The following is a 22,817-nucleotide window of genomic DNA, read 5'->3' on the forward strand; positions in this document are numbered from 1 at the left end:
TGCAAGGGAGGAAAAGGAAAGAAAAAAATCAGAGATTGCTCCTACATAATTTTACTTAAGCAAAAGGTGGAATACACTGCGATTCCTTGAAATGGGCAGGATTTGGAAAGGAAAATCGAGAGGCTTTTTAGACACTTTTTTTTTTTAAGTTTATTCATCTATTTTAAAAGAAAGAGCAGGCAGGGGAGGGGCAGAGAAAAAGGAAAGGGAGAATCCCATGCAGGCTCCACACTGTCAGCCTAGAGCCGGAGGGACCTGATTCCACAAATGAGATCATGACCTGAGCCAAAATCAAGAGTCAGATACTTAACTGAGAATGAGGTTCCTATAGGCACATCAAGGAGTTGGATATATAGAGTCTAGACTTTAGGAGTAAGGTATAAATTTGGGAATCATCAGCGTATATGTAGTATCTAAAGCCACACACACAGATTACATGAGAGAACTATAGATAGAGAAGGGAAGGGTCCCAAGACTCCTAATGTTTACAAATCAAATGAAGTAGCTCATGGAGTAGAAAAATTTTTAAAGATACGGTATCCTCGGTGACTCGGTTGAGCATCCAACTCTTGATTTCAGCTCAGGTCATGATCCCAGGGTCCTAAGATCGAGCCCTGCTTCGGGCTCTGCGCTGGGCATGGAGCCTGCTTAAAATTCTCTCTCTCCCTCTCTTTCTGCCCCTTTCCCCTACTCGTGTTCGTTCTTTCTAAAATAAAATAAAAAATAAAAGGCATGGTATCTTAAAAACCAAGTAAAGAAAGTATTTCAAAAATCTAGTGTTATTGAGAGATCAGAGGAGATGAGCACTCACAGGTGACCCCTCATTTTGACAAATGGAGGTGTTAATGATTTTGAGGAGCAATCTTAGTGGCATGGTTTGAACTGAAGCTTTGGAGTTGGATGAGGAGAGAGTGGGGTTAAGAAGTAGAGACAGTGAGTATAGATAATTCTTACAAAACGTTCTTTGAAGAGGAGCCGGAAAGTGGGGGTGATAGGTAGAGGGGACTGAGGGGCCAAATTAGGTAGGCTGGTCTTTTAAATTTTACTTGCATGTATTCTACCACAAGGTAACTCTGTCTAATTACACTGACTTCCAGACTTAGGGTTTCATATATGTTAACTGAATAGAAAACTAGACCTAGGACCCGTCAAGCAATCCCTGCATACCTTAAGAGGCATTGGCAGCAGGAAGAAGAGGAATTCCCTAAATTACGGCACATGTTTATTCAAAAATCCCTGTTAGTATTTTCTTGTCGAGCTCTGGGGAAGATGGGAATAACATACCCTATGCCTCCTGCAAACTGCTAATGGTCCAGTAGTGGAGACCATGGTAGGTGCTCCACAGTCTGTATTTGACCTTGGCCTTGAATAATGAACAAAGGGCACCTTAGTAGAGAAAAGTGCCTCGGTGCCACTTTAGTAGAGAAAAGTGCCTCAGTGCCACAGCCATCACACAGAACAGTGTGAGGGGGCTTGATGGGGCCAGTCAGGAGGAGCTTGTGGGGGCGGGGAGGTGCAGAGGTGCTTTCCAGCAATTTAGGCTTGCCTAAGGAACAAAGCCAGGCTGTTTACTGAGTTCTGTTATCTGGTAATCAGATGGATTCTTCTAAATGAGAAGAAAAGTGGTACAGATTTCCCCCAAATTGAGTCTCTGTGGGCTTGTGCTTGCAAACAGTGGCCTTCTTAAAGTTTATACTGTGAGCCTTAAATTTGCCTTCTCACCTAGAAAGGTCCAAAATTTCCCTCATTGTTTCACCTCTTAGAATGAAGCATGCGATCCGTGTATTGTTGCATTCGACTGTCTATTTAAGGTAACACAGGAAATTAGCAGTGCATTTTCAAGAAAAGCCGATTACCATCTGTTATTAGTAATCATCTAAAAACATCACTGATTATAAGCATTGCCAGTGGTCAGAGACACTTCTACTAGATGAGAAGGGGGAAAACTACATCATTTAGAATATATTATCCCTTACCCCTTTAAAAGAAGATATCAATTAAAATTAAATGATTTTTGGAATGTATCACTTAAAAGTGCAGTAATCTATCCTATGCCCCAAACTTTCCACTGTCATTTTTCCCCAAATGTAGAATGTTGCATATTAAGTCACACTTCTTCTAAAACTCAATGAAAATGTGTAGCTTTTATAGTTTTGCAGCCAAGGCAGCCAACTATGTGAGTCTGTTTAGAGCCTGGCTCCCTGTACTCAAGGAGAGCTTACAAGAGTGCTTGATCCAGTGCTCGCCTCATGGCCACCATTCTCGTCCTCACTGTGCGCACAGTGCAATTTCACACCAGTAGCCTCTCTAGCATCAAGCAGGTAGATTACAAAACCAAAAGATAGCTGGTAGTATTTCTCACTCACTACAGTTTTGTTTTTTTTTTTTTAACTAAATGTTTATCTTTCAGTGTGGTTGAACCACTGCCTGAATTTTAAAAGCTGATATTTAGGAGTCTGGCTAAAGGCAATTAGTTCAGTAGTTTTAAGGGTTTTAGGATATTAATTTAATAGTCTTTAAGGGTTTCATTTAGAAAAAAGAAGTCATTTTTCTTTTAAACTTTACAACTTCAGTTTGGTAAATGACAGATTTTGAGTTTTGCTTAGTAGTGAAAATCACTGTTAGTTCAGAACATGATACTCAGTAGAACGTGACACTCATGATATCATTCCTTTCTACAAGAGCACTTCCGCTGACCTAAATGTAGGAAGACAGGAAGTTCTGACAGTGATAAGTACTAGGGCAGTAGGGAAGAGTATCCAGTGTAACCATCAATAGCAATGGCCCTAGCCAGTTATTTTAGCAATTTATATATCTCAAAATCTGGTACAATTTTAAATACAAGGATGAGGATAATGTTGGAGAATGGGTTTTGAAGGTATGATCTTTTTACTGCTTTTTTCTAGTCTAAGTTGGTTAATTTTCATGAAGTTAGTAGTTTTTATCATACTCCTGAACTGATTTTTTTCTATTAGTAAGGCATGTATGTATTTGGCCCTCTTGGTTAATGTTTTATTCAGTGAAATAGCTGAGACTGGGGGGGAAATCCAGTTCCCTCTGCCATTTTATGCACACTTCAGGTTTTGAGCATCACTTCACATTTTGCAGAATGGTAGTTTTTCTTTCTTGGTATCTTTCACTCTGGTTATGGTTTAAATAATGAAAGAAGTAAGAACTAGAAAAGTCTTTCCCTGACAGGTGAAGTTTTCGTCTGTTGGTGATATTTTTCCAACCCCTCAGATACCTGTTCTCGAATATCTGCTTTTCAGGTGTTCTAGTGCTAATTCAGGTTCAGGTGCTTTTCAGGTGTTCTCTGCTAATAGCTGAGTCCTGAAATGATTTAAAAAGTGGCGTCAGAGCAGCAGTAAGTGGACTCCCTTAGTGTTCTGGGGAGGCCTAATAACTTCACTTGTGACTTCAAACTGGAACGCACATAGACTTAGGAGGACAGTAACTCAGATGCTTACAGAAGCTTTTTATTAAAGGTCCAAGAGCAAGAGGCAAGTGTGGGAGAGTTGAACAACTTACAACCGAAAGGGGGATTACCTAATTAGTGGGGCAGAAGCCATGGTGCAAAAAGGTGCCAGAGGACCATACAGACAGCCTGGCATTTAAAAGATGCGCCTGTGTGAAGAAGGAAGAGGGACATGGATGGAAACAGCCCACGTGCTATGTTGGCACAGATCTCTCTCTCTCTCTCTCTCTCTCTCTCTCTCTCTCTCTCTCTCTCTCTCTTTTTCAAATAGACTATTTTAGAGCAGTTTTAGGTCCACAGCAAAACTGAGCAGAAAGTACTGAGATTTGTCATATACAAACCACCATTCTCCCGCCATTCTCACGCCACAACTATAGCCTCCCCCACTGTCACCATCCCTCACCAGAGTGGTATTACACTGACACATCATAATCAGTCAAAATGTGTAGTTTACATTAGGATTCATTCTTAGTGTTGTACATTCTATGAGTTTGGAGATAGATCTGCCACTACAGTATCATGCTGCGTAGTTTCACTGACACGTCTTTTTGTCTTCCTGGCCTCATAGTGCCCCCTTTCAAATAGAAATAGGTTAAACCTTTGTCATTTGTGAGCATCACGTTTTAAGACTTTTATAGATCATCAGAATATAAATACCACTAAAGCCATAATTTGTCCTCATAAAATGCACCTGATTATTACTGAAAATTTTAAGGAAATCTCTTACATGTTTAGGAGTATTTAAATATAAGATTAAATAATTTATAAACAAGTCTTTCTTGGAGCGTCTGGGTGGCTCATTTAAGCATCTCTTAATTTAGGCTCAGGTCAAGATCTCACAGTTTGTGAGATCCGAGCTCTGGCGCAAGTTCTGTGCTTTTACGTGGAGTCAGCTGGGGATTCTCTCTTTCTCTCTTTCTTTGCCCTTCTCCCATTTGCATGCATGTGCGCTCTCATACATTTTAAAAAAATAAAGTATGTTTCACAAGACATACTAATTCACAAGAGTGAGTATAAATGTAACTGAGTGATGTCCACATTCCAGGCACATGGTGGGACTGATGTAACTACTCAGATGACCATTTACCTACAACAGTTTCCAGCCCGTGAAATACATCTTTGCCTAAGCAGAATAATAGTTTCCTATAGGTCATGGATTTTCAAGATCATTCTTAAATGTTCATTACCTATAAAGTCCAGGGGTTACACGGCATGTGAGGTTAATCTTTGGGTTTGTGTCTGTCATCTTCCACAGGGTCCTGCCCTGTCTCAGAACTGCTTTTCTTCCACAGTCCATGCCTACCTACTCAGTCAGACCCTCCCTAACTCTTACCTGTATTACTGTGGTAGCTTCCACCTCTTTATTCCTTCCTACTCCTGTTGTACTTCTACCAGGTTTATTTTTCTAAAGGTAGTGGTCCCTGTTTGCTTCTAATTTTAGGAAATACTTTCCACATCTGGTCTTTCCCATTTCATGTCTTACTACCCACTATATTCTAACCAAACTGAACGAGTTTATTCCCTTAAGATATCTCACATTTTCCTGTGCTGCTTCTCCTCTAGGAATGTTACCTTGTTGAAGTGCTTCCCAAACAGTGTAATTTTTTGTTCCTTTATATTCCATATTTGTATCGCTTGTACCATTTAGCCTTATATTATAGATACTTATGCTTTCCTGTTCTCCATTACTATGTAAATCACAGAATGAGCTTCACATTGGACTTGACATTTCCATGTCACATTTCCATGACAGTGACTGACATTTATTGGGTACTTAAGTATTATTACTCTGGTGACATATTTTCATTTCCCTCACAGGGCTTTTTGCATGTTATATACACAGAAATAGATCTTTGTGTATGTGAATAGTATCACACTGTAGGTATTTTTCTTTTACATCACTTAACGTGATGAAAATCTTTTATATTCAGATATATAAGTACCTTGTTATTTTTAATGGCTGCATAACACTCTATAAAATGGATGTTACCTACTTGATCTGGACATATAAGGAAGCTTTTAAATGTTTGATACTACAGATAATGCTATAGTGTATGTCTTTGCACACTTGGGCAGATGTACCAGAAAGATAGCTTCTTAGAAACAGAGTTAATGGGACAGAGAGTATATATGTATTTTTAACTTGTTAGTGCCAAATCACCTTTGAAAAACACAAAATTTATGTTTCTACTAGTAGTGTGTGAAAGTGCCCATTTCTCCACGACTGCATTTCATATTATCAGCCTTTTTACTTTCTGCCAATCCACTGTACAAAAACATTCTCACTTGAGTTTACATTTCCTTATTTACTAGTGAGGTTAAATGTCATTTCATATGTAGGCTATTTGTATTTCTTTTCTTAAAATTGCCTGTCCATAAATCTCTTTACCAGATTACTATTAGGTTATGTTTTTCATAGTGATTTGTACCACGTTTTTATAGATTTTGGATGGTAATCCTTTTCACGTACATTGCAAGTAGTTACTCCCAGTTTGTCATTTTACCGTTAACTTTATGGTATTATTTGTGACATTTAATTTTTAGGTAGGCAAACCTTTAGTCTTCTTATTTATAGCTTCTCCCTTGGAAAGAATTCCCAGTCTCGGGCGTGGTTCAGTTGGTTGAGCAGCTGACTCTTGATTTCAGCTCAGGTCATGGTCTCATGGTTCGTGAGTTTGAGCCCCACATCAGGCTCTGTGCTGACAGTGTGGAGCCTGCTTGGATTCTCTCTTTCTCTCTCTCTCTCTCTCTCTCTCTCTCTCTCTCTCTCTCTCTCTCTCTCCCTGTCCCTCCCTGCGTGTCTGTCTGTCTCTCAAAATAAACATTAAAAACAATTTTTTAAAGACTTTCCAGTTCTAAATTATAAAACTGTTTTCTTCTGATAGTTTTATTTAACTTTTAATCCTTTATTTGGATTTTGAGGTTTAATAAAGATAGTGATATAATTTTTCCCTCCTTCCCCTACTATTGAAACTTTTCCCACTGACTTGAAATAACAGTTATAAACTAACGTTCTCCATGTATTTGGGTTTGTTTCATCTTGATTCCTGTCCTAGTACTTTGATTTTATTCTTTTACATTATGTCTGCGATCCAAACTTTAGAGTCATTTTATATATTTCATTAATTTTTTTTAATCATGTTGGGAGTTCTATTTGGATTGTATTTGGTTCAGTGGATTACTTGAGAATGGACATGTTTGTAATATTAAATCTATTACGCACTGCATAGTAAGTTTCTCCTACTTAATCAGTTCTTGTTTTATTGTAGGGTTTGTTCTGTTTTATAGCTTTTCCCTCTAGATCCTGTATCATTTTGTTAGATTTCTTGGTAGGTATTTCATAGTTTTTATTACCACTGTGAATAGGATCTTCTTTTCTATTATGCTTCCTATTGGATTTTGCTTACTACATAATAATATATTTTTTTTATGTTTATTTCTGACCACCTTGTTAGTCTTAGTAGTTTTTCAGTTGATTTTTTAGATTTACCCTTTTTTTTTTTTTAAGTTTATTTATTTTGAGAGAAAGAGGGTGCAAGCACAGGAGGGGCAGAGAGAAAGGAAAAGAAAATCCCAAGCAGGCTCAGTACTGTCAGTGTCGAGCCCAACTCTGGGCTCAAATTCACAAACCAGGAGATCATGCATGACCTGAGCTGAAATCAAGAGTTAGACACTTAACAAACTGAGCCACCCAGCCACCCCTCATTTTTTAGATTTTCTAAGTGCACAGTTATATCACCCACAGAAACAATGACAAGTTTTCCCCCCTCATTTATGCATTTCTTTTTATTGTCTTACTGAATTGCTAGGGATCTCTAGAACATTATTGGAGAGTAGCCATAAGAGGCATCTTTTTGTTGTTCTTTGGAAGTACTCCTTTATATATATTTTAAATGTTTATTTTTGATAGAGAGCAAGTGGGGGAGGGGCAAAGAGAGGGGGACAGAGAATCTGAAGCAGTCTCTGTGCTGACGGCAGAGAGCCCGATGCAGGGTTCGAACTCAAGAGCCATGAGATCGTGACCTGAGCCGAAGTCAGATGCTCAAGAGACTGAGCCACCCACGTGCCCTGCCATGACTTATCTTAAATTATTTTTCCTGTTGTACAAGTCTTACTTGGGATAAATGCTACTTGGTCATGATACCACTGATACCATGATACTACTTGGTCTTTTTAATACTTTACTACTAAATTTGACTTTATGTATTCATAAAGCAAAATAGTATTCATAAGCAAAATAGGCCTGTACTTTTTTTCCTTTTTTTTCTTCTATCTTTCCTTGGTGTGAAATACTTTATATACTTGGGAGCTAACATTTATTCATAAAACTATCTGAGCCTGGTGGCTTTAAAGATGGCATTTTGACTGCCTTTTTAATTTTAATTATGATATTCAAAGGCTATTAACATCCTAACCAATTTTCTCTAATTGGGACCAAGTTACTAATTTCATCAAACCTCAGGGTTTTTTTTAGTGTTACCAAGAAATAATTGGCATACATCACTGTGTAAGTTTAAGATGTACACCCTGATGGTTTGATTTACATAATACTGTGAAATGTTTACCACAGTGGGTTTAGCTAACATCCATTGTCTCATACAGATACAATAAAAAGAAAGGGGGAGAAAATTCTCCTTGTGATGACAACTGTTAGGATCTACTTCCTTAACATCTGTCTTCTGTATCATATGGTAGTGTTAGTTGTGGTCATCATGGTGTACCTTTCATACTTAGTACTTACCTATAACTGGAAATTTGTACTTTTTTTTTTTTTTTTTTTTTAAAGAGAGCATGCCTAGCAGGGGAGGGGCAGAGGGAGAGAGAGAATCTCTAGTGGGCTCTACCCCCAGCAGGACCTGACAAGGGACTTGATCTCACAACTGTGAGATGATGACCTGAGCCAAAATCAAGAGTTGGATGCTTAACCAACTGAGCCACCCAGACGCCCCAAGGAAATTTATATCTTTTGACCATCTTCCTCCCAATTCTCCCTCCTCCCACTTTTCACATCTGGTGACCACAAATCTGATCCCTTTTTCTGTGAATTTGGTGTTTTTGTGTAGATCCCACATATAAGTGAGATCATATAGTGTTCTCTTTCTCTGACTTAATTTTATTTAGCATATCTGCAGGGACCATCCATATGTCCTAAATGGTAGGATTTCCTCATTTTTTTAATGGCTGAGTAATAATCCATTGAATATATATAATATATACCACACATCTTCATGCATCCATCCATCCACAGGCACATAGGTTGTTTCTGTGTCATGGCTATTGTAAATAATGCTGTGGGGGTGCCTGGGTGGCTCATTTGGTTAAGTATCCAGCTTGATTTCAGCTCAGGTCATGATTTCATATATGTGAGATCCAGCTCTGCATCAGGCTCTGTGCTGGCAGCGTGGAGCCTGTTTGGGATTCTCTCTCTCTTCTCTCTCTGTTCCTCCCCTGTTCGTGAGCACCTGCACACCTTCTCCCTATCTCAAAATAAACATTTCTTTAAAAAATGTTGCTTTGCATAAGAGACTCTTAAAAACTAAGAACAAACTAAAAGTTGATGGGGGGTGGGAGGGAGGGGAGGGTAGGTGATGGGCATTGAAGAGGGCATCTTTTGGGATGAGCACTGGGTGTTGTATGGAAACTAATTTGACAATAAATTTCATATAAAAAAATGTTGCTTTGAACATGGGGATGCAGATAATCTCTTTGACATAGTGTTTTCATCTCCTGTGGATGTGGAAATTGCTAGATCCTGTGGAAATTCTATTTTTAATTTTTTTAGGAACCTTTATAATGTTTACCATAATGGCTGCACCTGCTTATAGTCCTACTATCAGTGGACAAGGATTCCTTTTTCTCCAAATCCATGCTAGCATTTAATTGGCTGTTTGTGTTATGGGTAAGGCCTCTTCTGGTCAACAATAAGCTATTAGTGGTTGGGTTTTGGGAGGAGGAGGGTCAAAAGTTATCCATGGATTTTGTGTGGCAGTTTGGCACCCCAACCTCTGTGTTGTTCAAGGGTCACCTTTTTTTTTTTTCTTTTTTTTTTTTTTTTTTCTTTTTTTTCTTTTTTTGCTGTTGAATTATAGGAGTTCTGTATGGATTTTGGATATTAACCCCTTATCAGATACAGGGTTTGCCAGTATTTTGCCCATTTTGTAGGTTGTCTTTTCATTTTATTGATGATTTCTTTAGCCATTCTATAATTTCCCAAAACATCACATCAAAGAACTCACTTCCTATGTTTTCCTCTAGGAGTTTCATCGTGTTAGGTCTTATACTTAAATGAAAATCTTTACTCCATTTTGAAAAGTTAATTTTTTTTTAATTTTTTAATTTATTTTTGAGAGAGAGCGAGCAGTTGGGGGAGGAGCAGAGAGAGGGAGACACAAGATTTGAAGCAGGCTCCAGGCTCTGAGCTGTCAGCACAGAGCCTGACAGGGGGCTCAAACTCACGAACCATGAGATCATGACCTGAGCCTAAGTTGGAAGCTTAACCAACTGAGTCCCCTGGCGCCCCTTGAATCAGTTTTTGAGTGGTGTAACATAGGAGTCCAGTTTCATTCTTTTCCATGTTAATACCCAGTGATCCCAGCACTATTGGAAGAGACTTGCCTTCTCCATTGAGTATTCTTGGCTCCCGTGGCAAATTTTAGTTGAGTGTTTATGCTTGGGTTTGTTTCTGGGCTCAGGATTCTGTTCTTTTGATCTGTTTGTCTATTTTTATGCCAATAATGTTTTGAAGACTGTAGCTTGAAATCAAAGTGTGATGCCTCTTGCTTTTTGTTCATCTTTCCAGGATTTCTTTGGCTATTCAAGAGTCTTCTGTGGTTCTATATAAATTTTAGGAGTGTTTTCTCTAATTTTGTAAAATATGCCGTTGAACTTTTGATAGGGATTATGCTCAATTTATAGATGGCTTTTGGTGGTATTGATATTTTAACAATACTGATTCTTCCAATCAGTGAACATGGAATATTTTTCCATGTATTTGTGTCTTCTTCTATTTCTTTTATCAGTGTCTTAGAGTTTTCAGAGTAGAGATCTTTCATCTCCTTGGTTAGATTTATTCCTAATGACTTTATTGGTTTCGATGCTGTTGTAAGTGGGATCAATTTCTATTTCAGAAAATTTATTATTACAGTATCAGTTTTCTTAATGGTAAAACAGAGATAACCAAAGCTAACTCCCAGTATATTTGTAAGGATTAAATGACCTATGATTGTTTACCATAATTTTTTTTAATTTCTTTTTTAATGTTTATTTTTGAGGGGGTGGGGGAAGGGCAGAGAGAGAGGGAGACACAGAATCTGAACCAGGCTCCAGGCTCTGAGTTGTCAGCACAGAGCCCAACGTGGGGCTCAAACTCATGAGCCATGAGAGCATGACCTGAGCTGAGGTTGGACCCTTAACTGAGCCACCCGGGGAGCCCCTATTTACCATAATTTTGCTTCACATAAGGTAAATGTTCTTTAGTAGTAACCACTAATATCACTGTTATCCCTCAAGTGGGTTGAATGTCGTTTACCTTAATCATCCCCTGCTATTGCACAGTGGGGCTATAAACTCCATACTGGAGAGAGATGATACAAAGCTAAGCTAATGATGGCCTAGTCAACAGCAGTAGGCATCAACTTGGTGTGACACACCCCTTGGTGAGTCTAGATTTCCCTCAGGACTTGAGCTGCTTGCAGTGCTGTTTCTCAGCGGACCCTACACAGGCCAGGATGCGCCACCTCTGTTGTACAAGGAGTCCATGGCGGAGGCTGTGTGCACCTTGGACACCCCTGCCCCACCTGGAGCTGGCTGTCCACCTTGGGAAAGCTGACTAAGGTTATGAAAGATCTTTCAGTTGAATGGAAAAATGACCTTTTTAAAAATGTGTATGAAAAATCAGGATTGTAATATGTAAAGAGCTATGGATTACATGATTGGTTCCAAGAACATTCTCGAGGGGTTTTATTGTTTGTTTGACAAATACTTAGGTTTTGCTCAGTCCTTTTGAAAGGAGTGTAAAATGTCAGGCCGAGACAGATGTATAAAGTAGAAAATGGAGACGTGCTGCATTCTCATCAACAAGCACAATATGGTTTTTTCCAGTCTTTATTACTTCAAAATCCTTCATCTGATATTTAAAATGTATTTATGTTGAGTCATTTCTCTCTCTCTTGCTGGTGAACCAAAGATCATGAAATGATTCTGCAGAGGTAGTAGCATTACGTTCAGTTTCTTTTTTTGTATATATCAGATAAGAGGCTTGCAAATGGAAGTAAGTCCGCCTCACATCCTCTGTATGGTCATGGCCATGATGTTTGCCTTTTTGTCACTGATGCAACATTTATTAGCTCATAAAACCTTTTCCAAAGAACATGAGGGCTTTTTGGTGAAAGGTGACTATAGTAAGAACAAAGTTAGTTATTAACAGTCTACTTTTCTTTCTACAAACATTGCTTTGCCTCTTTTTAGTATTTAGAAAGTACTAGTTTTTTAAGTGTTGTGGGGTGGGGGTGGGGAGCCTGACAAGCCAAATGGAAATGAATGCACATATTTGGAGTTGGAATTTCTTAATCCTCAACTAGGAAGGGAAAATAAAAGCTTTGAGGTTCACCTCAGTTTAAGCCTCTAAGTCGCTCTCTCTGAACCATACTTTCTGGTTGGTAAAATTCTCACAGATCTGAGGCATTAAAGCACCTTAAGAGGCTCACTTTCTGCAAAACCTGAAGAGTAACAGAAGAGAAAAAAGGCAGCAGTTCCAGACTTGCGCATATGTCCCCAAAGACTAGGGGACCCCTGTACAACTCACCTGCTGTCTTTAACTCCCTGCCATCCATTTAATCAGCAGGTCTTCCTGTAACTGGTAGGCTACAGTGGCTATAATCCTTCCAGTAAGCCCAAGAAAAAGTCTACCAAAATTTCTGAAATTTTCACAGAATGTCAATATCTGAGAGTATTTGTCCTGTCAGAGAGAGTGAAAATGGAAAGACGTAAGGACTCTGGAGCACTGGGCACATCCCTGGCTGTATTCATTTGTAACTAAGCAGCAGTGTTTTTGTTCTGTTTATTTTTTCTCGCTCTTACTGTATTCTCCTTTTATCATTGGAAGTAATTCGTTATTTCAGGAGATTATTATGATACTTATGGTATATACATTATGTATTTCATATACTTTTAATATATACTATTACATGTAATTAGTGTTATCATTATACTATTTTTCCTTTTAAGTATCAGTGGCTTCTTTTTCCAGAGCAATCATGAAATTTCACAGTATGAAAATGGAAGAAATCAACAAAATTATTCGTGACCTTTGGCGAAGTACCTATCGTGGACAAGGTAATTTACATGGTTTATCCCGGATCTTTTCCAAAGCCCCGTCCCTGGCTTTTTGCACATATTATCTCTCATCATGCCAGTATTACCTCCTGGACCCCTTTGTGAACATCTCAAGAGATTTTCTAAGAATTCTTATCTTGACAATATCTTGTAACAAGGAAAGAAAATGCAAAGTTTTCTATTCCAAACCCTGACGAGACTTACATATTTGGCTATGGTACATATTATATTTAACTGATGACCTAATAGACTTCTGTTGAAGTGTAGATAGGGATAAGCTGAAATGTGATAAGAAGAAAACCAGCAGGAGGAAACTCTTTTAATAGGGGAACTAAGCAAGGCAGAGCAGAGACTGAGGGTTGAGACATCTGGGTTGCTTCTTCCTCATGAACCCTCCCAGCCACTTTTAATGGTAATGTCACGTTGCTTCTTAGGCTTACTTGATATTTGCAGATGACAAAAGGCTACAGAGTATAGGTTGCTCTGAAATCTTCTTTTTGTGTCAGATATTGAATACATAGAAATTCGGTCTGATGCCGATGAAAATGTATCAGCCTCTGATAAAAGGCGGAATTATAACTACCGAGTGGTGATGCTGAAGGGAGACACAGCCTTGGATATGCGAGGACGATGCAGTGCTGGACAGAAGGCAGGTATCTCAAGCCCCTAGGAAGCCCACAGGTAACTGACAGAAACTAGTGTCTGTGCAGTGAAAGCACCCAGAGCTGCTGGGGAATATGGTGAGAAGACCCTCACAGCACTCCTTGTTGCCACATAAAGTTAGCCAGACTCAGCTACCCGTTACCCTCTTCCAGTTTTAACCAGCATTTCCTGCAACATTAGATAATCTTTCAGGAGAAGGCTCTGAGAAGTCCTCACGTGATCAGCCTAACGGAGAACCATTCATTGCTTCATAACTCTCCTTATGAGAATAAAGTTACTTGTGTAATCAATTGTAAGACATACCTCTGTTTTATGTGCCACCAAGAAAGAAAGAATGCAGTTTTAACTGCAAGAATGCATCCTGATTTCAGAGCAGTCAGAAGTGGGGGAGGGGCGTTCACCAAACCACATCCCAGGTTGAGCCACATGAGGCATTAAAATAAGTCTCATTGAAAAGCAGCCCCATCACAAGACTGCGTCCCTGCCCCCACCTAGCCTTTGGACCTGCAGACCCTCTAAAAGAAGGGTTCTTGCCAGGAGCACCTGGCTGGCTCAGTCAGAAAAGCATCTGACTTTTGATCTTGTGGTTTGAGCCCCATGTTGGATGTAGAGATTACTTTAGAACAATGTTAAGAGAAGCGCCTGTTAGAACAGAGGCCTTGACACCCATAGCTGCCCCTGCATCCCTTCTCCCCCCACTGCCTAGACTCAGCTGCTGGGTCAGGCCATCTGGCTCTAGATGAGGCTCTGAGAGGACAGCCTGTGTTGTTGGATAGGGAGCACAGACCAAATCAGAGGAATAAAGCTTTAAGGAATCAGGAAAATTGGACCTTCATCCTTGGGGAACAAGGCTGGGTCCTTTCAGTGCACATAGGTTTACAACCAAGATGTCATGGATGCTTGAGCTTACTCTTTAGATTAGAAGCAGATTTATGGGATAAAAATTCCAGACCCCTGATTTTCTTTAAAAAATCTTAAAATTCTAGAAATGGGTGCTCACATTATATAAAGTATTTTCATAAACAGTTTTCTATTTTTGCTTGAAGATAATCCTGTGTATATGTACTGTCAGCCCAGCTGATACCAATTTAAGGCATATGCAGATTATTATCTTAATCATAGTCTGCAAAAATGACAACTTTGTGATCTATAACCAGTATTCCTACTTGCTTTGGTGGTTTTCAGTGGTTATTATGAATAAGAAAATACAGAATTTGTAACATGTCCCTTTGTATTGAAAATGCTTTGAAAATTATTTTCTAAACAAAGTAGATTTCCTATAGATACTCTAAATTATAAAAATTAGCAGTAATTGCTTCCTTGGTGTTGGGTTGGGGGAGAAGACAAAAACTTTGGTAAAGGTTGGCCAGGAACGTCATTTAGACTCTTAATATGTAGGGTTGCAGGTGGGGGCTGTATTAGCATTCAAATACAGGAAGGAAGTGTCTTCCCCAAAGGGCCAAGCTATGATCCTGGCTTCTGCAGTCTTCTAGCCTTCCCTGGACATCAAAGAGAAGCTGTAAACTGCTCTGAAATCACAACTCACTCACTGATGCTCCTTTATTCATAGATTCAAGGGGAGGGGATATGGACAGCTCATGAAAAAGTAGTGGATACTCTGTTATGCTTAATTCTGTGTCCTTTGTGCCCTCAGATGGCTTCAGCTGGGGCTGAGGGTTTTAGTATTAGGTTTCTACTAACTGGGAAAGTGCTCAGAGTTTCAGTTCCTTGGATGTCCTATAGTTTAGCTTAAATAAAACCGTACTTCTGTACTCCTAATACACTGACACGGGAATATTCTTTCTGTCTTGGTTCCCTCAGAATTATAAACACAGACATTTAAGTGTAGGTTAGAACACAATACCTGGTGCCCCTCTGGGACCCCAGAACATACAGATTTAAAAGTAACTCAGAAAAAGAGTGGGTGAGAGGTTGTTAATCTTATACAGTTAACTAAAATGATTAGTTACAGATAAACAGTAATGCAGATGACAGGCTGAAATACAACATACCTGATGGTTCACTTTCTGGAAGGGTTTAAGAGTCTGGTCACAGGGCCAGGCTCTCCCAAATAAAAGAGCAACAATTCACCTAAAGTCACTGACCCAATGACATTGCTCCCTTCCCTTATAAAGACATTAGGCCAGGTGTGCATGTTTTCCTAACGTGAATGAGAAAGAGGTCTGTGTGGTACAGCTCAGCTCTGGTGCTTTCTTCCAGGTATTAGCCTCACTCATCATTCGTCTGGCCCTGGCTGAAACATTCTGCTTGAACTGTGGCATCCTTGCCTTGGATGAGCCAACAACAAATCTTGACAGAGAAAATATTGAATCTCTTGCACATGCTCTCGTTGAGTAAGTATCTCAAATTTGGGGGCAGGCTATGATAGTAATATATATTACACTTAGAAAGTAACGTAGAGTTCTGTGGTGAAAACCTTCTCTGCATGTGTCTTCCTTGGGAAAGCTAGTTGGTGTCAGACGTTAGGCTTTACCTTTGATAGTAATTCTTCAGATGCTTAAAAAGAACTAGGTGGTGAACAGCAGCCCCAGACACATCCTGCAATCTCCCCAGGTGTGCTGAAGGGTTTCCTGGCTTGGTTTGCTTTCTCTGTAAACCCACCACAGGTGCCCACAGGTCATGTAGAGGAGTTAGCATGCCCTGCTTAAAACATTTCTGGGTGCTAATAGTGGATTTTGGCCGATCTCCCCAGTTTTATGAGGAATGACAGCTCCTATTCAAAAAGTATAATAGTGGTTATGTAGAATCTAGAAAGTAAACTTGCACACAGCTTTTGCCACATTCATGTGTGGTGGGTGCAGACCCCAGGAATGGGCAGCCCCTCCTGTGCTGGCAGAGGAAACCCACTTTTCCCAAACTAGAGAAGCTATTTTGGGTACTCTGGCTCAAGATAGATTCTTTCTGGCAGAGACACTAGCAGGAATGGGACACCTTTCTCAGCCACCTCTCAGTCGTCCTGCATGACCAGCACATAAGGGCTAATACTTTTCAAAGCTCAGTGCATTCAGCCACGGGTAAGCGATAAACAAATGGTTAGTTAAAAAGTCTGATTTCAGTCTCATAGCTAGTTACCTCAGCATATAATGAGCAAAAATGTTCCCAGTACACCCACTCAGGCCTCTTGTGTGTCATACTAATGATGCATCTAGTGACTGGTGGTGGCAGAATTCTAAGTAGACCCAGCTCCTAAGAAGGCAGCTGGGCTTGCATATGTAATTTCCCTTGCCTGTAGTTGGTTTTTTGTTTTTTGTTTTTTTTTTCTTCCAGAGATAATTAGTAACAGGTCAGGAAAACCCCAGACAAAGGAATAAGACTCCTAAAGTTGAGCAGCTCAGATATTAAGGAAAATTTAGTAAAACATTTCTGCCTGTTTTAATAAGAACAACTTTGTGTTCTGGAAGAAACTAGATCATGTATTCTCATCAGTCCCTGAGTCAGACCTAGAGGAAGAGTCACTCCATCACCCTCACTGTCTGGATCAGACATGGGACTCCTACCTGGCTGGGCTGAAGCTCTGGGTCCAGCTCCCCCTCTCCACTTTCCTCCAGGGTTGTCCTGTGTCTGACAAGGTTCTCAGTGTCTTTTTCATATAAAGGAGAGGATTATTTATGCTCTTCAGTAATAAAAGGTTCTCAATATATTGTTTCAGGATAATAAAGAGTCGCTCGCAGCAGCGTAACTTCCAGCTTCTGGTAATCACTCACGATGAGGATTTTGTGGAGCTCTTAGGGCGTTCTAAATATGTGGAGAAATTCTACAGGATTAAGAAGAACATTGATCAGTGCTCAGAGATTGTGACATGTAGTGTTAGCTCTCTAGGTTCTTATGTTCATTAAAAATAGTCAAGATTTTGGGGCGCCTGGGTGGCTTAGTCTGCTAAGTGTCCGACTTCAGCTCAGGTCATGATCTCAACAGTTTGTGAGTTCGAGCCCCAAGTCGGGCTCTGTGCCGACAGCTCAGAGCCTGGAGCCTGCTTCTGATTCTGTGTCTCCCTCTCTGTCTCTCTGCCCCTCCCCCACTCATCCTCACTCACACTCTCTTGCTCTCAAAAATAAAAACATTAAAATTTTTAAATAGTCAAGATTTTGCCTTAGAAGCAAGTCCTCAGGCAGCTGTTTATTTCTGGTTTCAACTAAGTCAGTGCAAAAATCTGTCCTTTCAGAGGAGCTTTATGTCTAGGATTTTGAATGTCTGAGAGGTTCTACCATCATTAAAATTGTTTCTCGTGACATTTGGACTGATTTCCTGAACTTCATCCCCCTCCAGGCAGCCTCCGTCAGGCCTGGGGGTTCAGTAGCAGCACAGTTGGACTCAGCTACTCTGTTTCCCTTCCCAGCACAAATGAGTGATTCCTGGTACTACCAGAAGCTGTTACCTTTCACTTCAAAGCACTGTTAAGAAGTAGGTTTTCACTGCCTTGATAATTAATGATTTGGGCATTTAAAAAAAGTGTAGGGGCACCTGGGTGGCTTAGTTGGTTAAGTGTCCGACTTCGGCTCAGGTTATCATCTCTTGATTGCTGAGTTCGAACCCCGCATCAGACACGCCGCTATCAGCGCAGAGCCTGCTTCAGATCCTCTATCCCCCTCTCTCCCTCCCCCTCCCCTACTCTCTCTCAAAAATAAACGTTTAAAAAAAAAGTGTCACCTCTGAATTTCTTGGGATATGATTTTTAAAACCTGAGTTATTAGTGAGCACTAATATCTGAAGATGACTGGTAATCGTGAGGTTTTAATATTTGGCTCTGCTCCATTTTATAAATACCAGAAGTAACCTTCCTCACTGGGACTCAGTTTCCCAAAGTAAAATTAGTAGTAGTCCTATGGGGCATCAGGGTTTGAAAGGAACCTTAAGTAATCATGTAATTGAAACACCATCTCCCCACCCCCATACCCCTGCCAGGTAGTCACCCAAACTTGGGGTTCTCTCTAGACAGAGAAAGTTCTCCACTGTGCACATCCACCTTTGGAAAGCTCTGATCAATAGCAGGATTCCCTTTGCTTGAGGCATGATCTGCCATCATGAAGAAGTCTGGGGCTTTCCATATATCCTATGTACAATTCTGCCTCACCATCAATCTTGATGGTTCACCAAGTGCATCCCAGTGTGGAAGGCAAGCAAGGCTCACTCATGGAGTCATAGCCTTCTCCCAGTGGGCTCTGACCAGACCTGGAAAAGCAGGCCTCATCCTCATTCCAGATGTTATTTCCATTAAAGGTCCTATCACACCTTTTTCCTGGAATTGCCAGCTGACACCAGAAAGCTTTCCCTAAGCATTACACACAGAATGCTACCAAGCCACACACTTTGGAGTTAGACTTTTTGGAGTTGACTTTTTCAGAGAGTCTGGTCAGTCATGTGGCACAATCAGTTTTGTGCCATCTGCAAATCTAATGAGTATATGGTATAGATAGCCCTTCTCAACCATAGTATAGGGAGAATTAGGACCTAAGGTATCTGCAATAGGCGGAATAAAGACCTCCAAAGATACCAAATCCTAATCCCTAGAACCTCTGAATGTTACCTCATTTGGCTAAGGGACTTGACAGATGTGATTAAAGATAAGGATCTTGACAAGGGGAGATTATCCGGGTGGGCCGTAAATGCAATTACGAATGTCCTAAGGAAGCAGAGAGCAAGATCATGCAACCAGCAAAGGCAGTATGTGGATGGATGCATAGACAAGTTCTGTGCTGTGAAGGTAGAGGAAGGGCTGTAAGCCAAGGAATTCAAGCTACCAGGAGAGGCTGAAAAAAGCAAAGCAATGCTCTCCCTTCAGAGCCTCCAAAAAGGAATCAGCTGACACTTAGATTTAATGAGCCCTGATTGGGGCTTTTGACCTCCAGAACTGTAGAAGAGAATAGATTCGTGGTGTTTTAAGCTACTTAGTGTGAGCTCATTTGCTACAGCAACAGTAGGAAACTCCTGCGGTATCCATCGTAATCCATTTCTGTGCACCTCAAGTGACCTTACAGTTGACCCTTGAACAACATGGGTTTGAACTGCGTGGGTCCACTTACATGTGGGGTTTTTGCCACCAACAGTACAGTATCGTAAATGTATTCCCTTTTTCTTATGAGTTTCTTGGTATTTTCTTTCCTCTAGCTTACTTTGCTTTATGAATACTGTATATAATATACAAACAGAATACGTGTTTATCAGCTGTTTATATCATCAGTAACACTTCCAGTCAGCATTATAGTATCAGTAGCTAAGTTTTGGGGTAGTCAAAAGTTACACAAAGGTGTTTGCGCTGAGGGGTTGGCTCCCCTAACTCATGCGTTCATTTTTCAAGGGTCAACTGTAGTTACATATGATCTTTTGGGAGAACAGAAAAAAGTGTTACTCAAATCATTTTGTGTTCTGTTATTTACATGAAGAACCGTGGTTGGGAAAGTCTGGTCCAGACACTCTCCTAATGCCTGGATCAAAGGGCCAAGGAACACAGCCACCACTCCAGCCAACTGCTTCCTGTCCACTGACTGAGAAGTTTCAGTCATCCTAATTGGCTTTGAAAAACTAAAATTACCTATTTACCACACTAGCATGAGCTCCCCAAAGGTACCATGGGGAAAAAATTGACCAGTTTCAGAACAAAGATCCAGGAACTTGTAAATTAATACAAGCACTTTAGTTCCACCCATATATTAAACATACACAATAACCAAGATTTTTTATCCCAAGAATGCAAGAGTATTTCAAAAAGTCATAAATTGTCACCATAATAAAGCCAAAGGGTAAAAATTCTGATAGACACCAAACATGGACCATTTTTTTTATATATACAATTCAACATCTCTTAGCTTTAGCCAAACTCCTAAAACTACCATCTTCTTAATGGTATTTGTGTCACCAAGTCAAAATTAAAGTCATCTTAATAGCAAAAGATGAAGCATTTCTCATTAAATAAAAAAGTGTTATCTTCTATCAAAAGGTTTCTGAAAGCACTAGCCACTACAACGTGGAATGACAATAAAGGCCATACAGGATAAATACGGGCAAGGAAGCAAAGTTATTTACAAATTAGAGATTTCCCATTTCAGCTCCCTACTCCCTGAGGTCCGTGGAGCTTCCCTAGCCGCCCTTCTGACAGTGGCCGTTTTCACATTCCCCTTGTAACCATGGAGGTGGGATAGGTGCCCTTCCTACTTCTCACTGGTGCTTCTCGATCATTATCCATTAAACACCCACCCCCCTCCTCCACACATGGGATGAGTAGACATCCCAGTGTCGAGATGAAGAATAGGAGCCGGTGTCCCAAGCACCACCAATCACTAGTTCTGGGACCCTGGGCAAGTCATTTATTCTCTTTTAGCTCTGATTCCTTATCTTTAGGTAAGACACCACCTCTATTGGGGAGTTAAGAGAATTAAATGCCTAGAACTGCTTACTGCTTAGAACTGCTTAGAATTGCCTGACACACAAGTAAGTACAGTAAAACCTTGGATTGCAACTAACTTATTCTGCGAGTGTTCCACAAGAGAAGCAAACATTTCCAATAAATTCTAACGATAGATGAGCGATGTCTTGCAGTACGAGTAGTACACGATGCCAAACGTTACAACTGAGCCAATGGTTCTCTCTTATCTGCGGGACTGTGGGTGATCGTCTCCCATCCTCAAATGCTTGGTCTCAGGCCGTGGTGTTTGGCAGAAATCATTGATTTTTCAGTATGTTGGAAGGTGCCAACAACTAGCTGAGTGTATTTTTTGTCACTTCAAAGCATCTCTGGACAGTCCTTTGCTTTTCCATACAAGAGTAACCTTAGGAATGCTTTGCTTCGTTCTAGGTCAGGCTGCCTGCAGACATAGACCCTTTCCTCTGTTGCCTTATTGCCAGTAACATGAAGTACAGTACATGACAAGAGTTTATTAATACTGTACTGTATTCACTACTGTAGTCAACATCCATGCGAGTGTATACAATGGCCCCCATGCAGAAAAAGGGTGAAAAGAAAGGCAGTAAGAAGGAGATGATTACAGTGGAAGAAGGATATCCTAAAGAAGTAAAAATGAAGTATGTGAGTGGCCGAAATTACAAGATTTTATAAAAAGCCTACATCTGTGTCTGGTCTGCAGAGGAGGAAGAGTAAAAGAAGAATCCCTCACTTCGAATGAGATTAGTGAGATGTGTAAAAGGTGGGAAGCAGTGCAACATTTTGTAGAAAAGCACCACCCAATGAAGCGTACAAGCTATGAATCTGTTTCACGACAATGCAATGTCACATTTCCGCAAAATCCTCAAAAGGAGGCAAAAGCAAATGTCACTGGATAGGTTCCTTGTTAAAGTTGCACAAAAAGAAAAAGATTCCATTGAGCCAATAGATAGCAGTGATTCCATTAATGATAGTGAAATTCCTCCTACACAGTAACCCTCCTCTCTGTCTCCCCCACACTAACCGTTCCAGCTCGGGTTAGCGAGTGGCTTGCCATGTGCACCTTCCACTGAGCTGCCTTTCACGGTTTAAAAACAAAAAGTAGGAAAGAAAAGCCTTTTGACAAGATACAGGTAACAGCCGCAGACAGAAGTAGGCTGGAGCACATGCGAAGTTCTTACAACAGAGGCAGGGCACTGACAGCTCTCTCCGCAACCCTCTAGGTGCTGACTTCTCAAAAGTGTGTCCAGTCTAGATCTTGTCTAAACTCCTGACTCAGAGTCAGCTGCCTACTGGACATCTAGTTGCCCTTGAATATCTAACCGACATCTGAACTTTAAAATGACAGTCTTTCCCCCAGAACCTCCACCTCCCATAGGCTTTCAGTTAATGGCAACTCCATTCTTTCCATTGCTCAGGCAAAAATCTTGGCATCATCCTTCATGTTTTATCTCATACCCCACATCTAACCCACCGGTTTAACTATGGGCTCAACTTTCAAAATGTAGCCAGAATCCGACCACGGCTTACCTTCTAAACCACCGCTGCCCTGACCCCAGCCACCATCATCTCTAACGTGAATCATCTGAGGAGCTACCTAAATGCTTTCACTGGTCGGTCCTGCCCCCGGCACTGTGTTCTCAACACACCGGTCAGTCATCTTTGAAAGAGTAAACCGATTCTCTGTTTCTCACAGGAGGGTGGCTCACCAACTCTGAAGCCACTTTATATACACAAATCAAAGAAATACACACGTATTGTAGATGATAAGAGCCAAGTTTCTGTTAGAGAAATGTTTGTATATCATTAGGAAAGGGGGAAGACTAAAAACAACCCTGAAGTATCGTGCTGAATCCAAAGTATCTGTATATTTACAGTTTTAGTATATAAAGGATTTCTACTTCGTTTAGCAAAGTAAAGGGAGGGAATAACGGGTGGGGGAGCGGGGCG

At 40.4% G+C, this 22,817-nt stretch overlaps 1 protein-coding gene across 1 annotated transcript in view; it reads left to right on the top strand.

Annotated features, from left to right (window-relative positions):
- Positions 1 to 17,343, top strand: part of RAD50 (RAD50 double strand break repair protein) — a 93,452-nt gene extending 76,109 nt beyond the window's left edge. Inside the window, exons 22-25 of the mRNA XM_042934768.1 lie at positions 12,723 to 12,808; positions 13,315 to 13,457; positions 15,692 to 15,825; positions 17,142 to 17,343. Of these exons, the coding sequence (XP_042790702.1) occupies positions 12,723 to 12,808; positions 13,315 to 13,457; positions 15,692 to 15,825; positions 17,142 to 17,328 (550 nt within the window). The 3' untranslated portion in view covers positions 17,329 to 17,343. The remainder of the gene's footprint in view (positions 1 to 12,722; positions 12,809 to 13,314; positions 13,458 to 15,691; positions 15,826 to 17,141) is intronic.
- Positions 17,344 to 22,817: the final 5,474 nt, after the last annotated feature.

Source organism: Panthera leo, chromosome A1, assembly GCF_018350215.1.
Source record: "Panthera leo isolate Ple1 chromosome A1, P.leo_Ple1_pat1.1, whole genome shotgun sequence".
NCBI lineage: Eukaryota > Metazoa > Chordata > Mammalia > Carnivora > Felidae > Panthera > Panthera leo.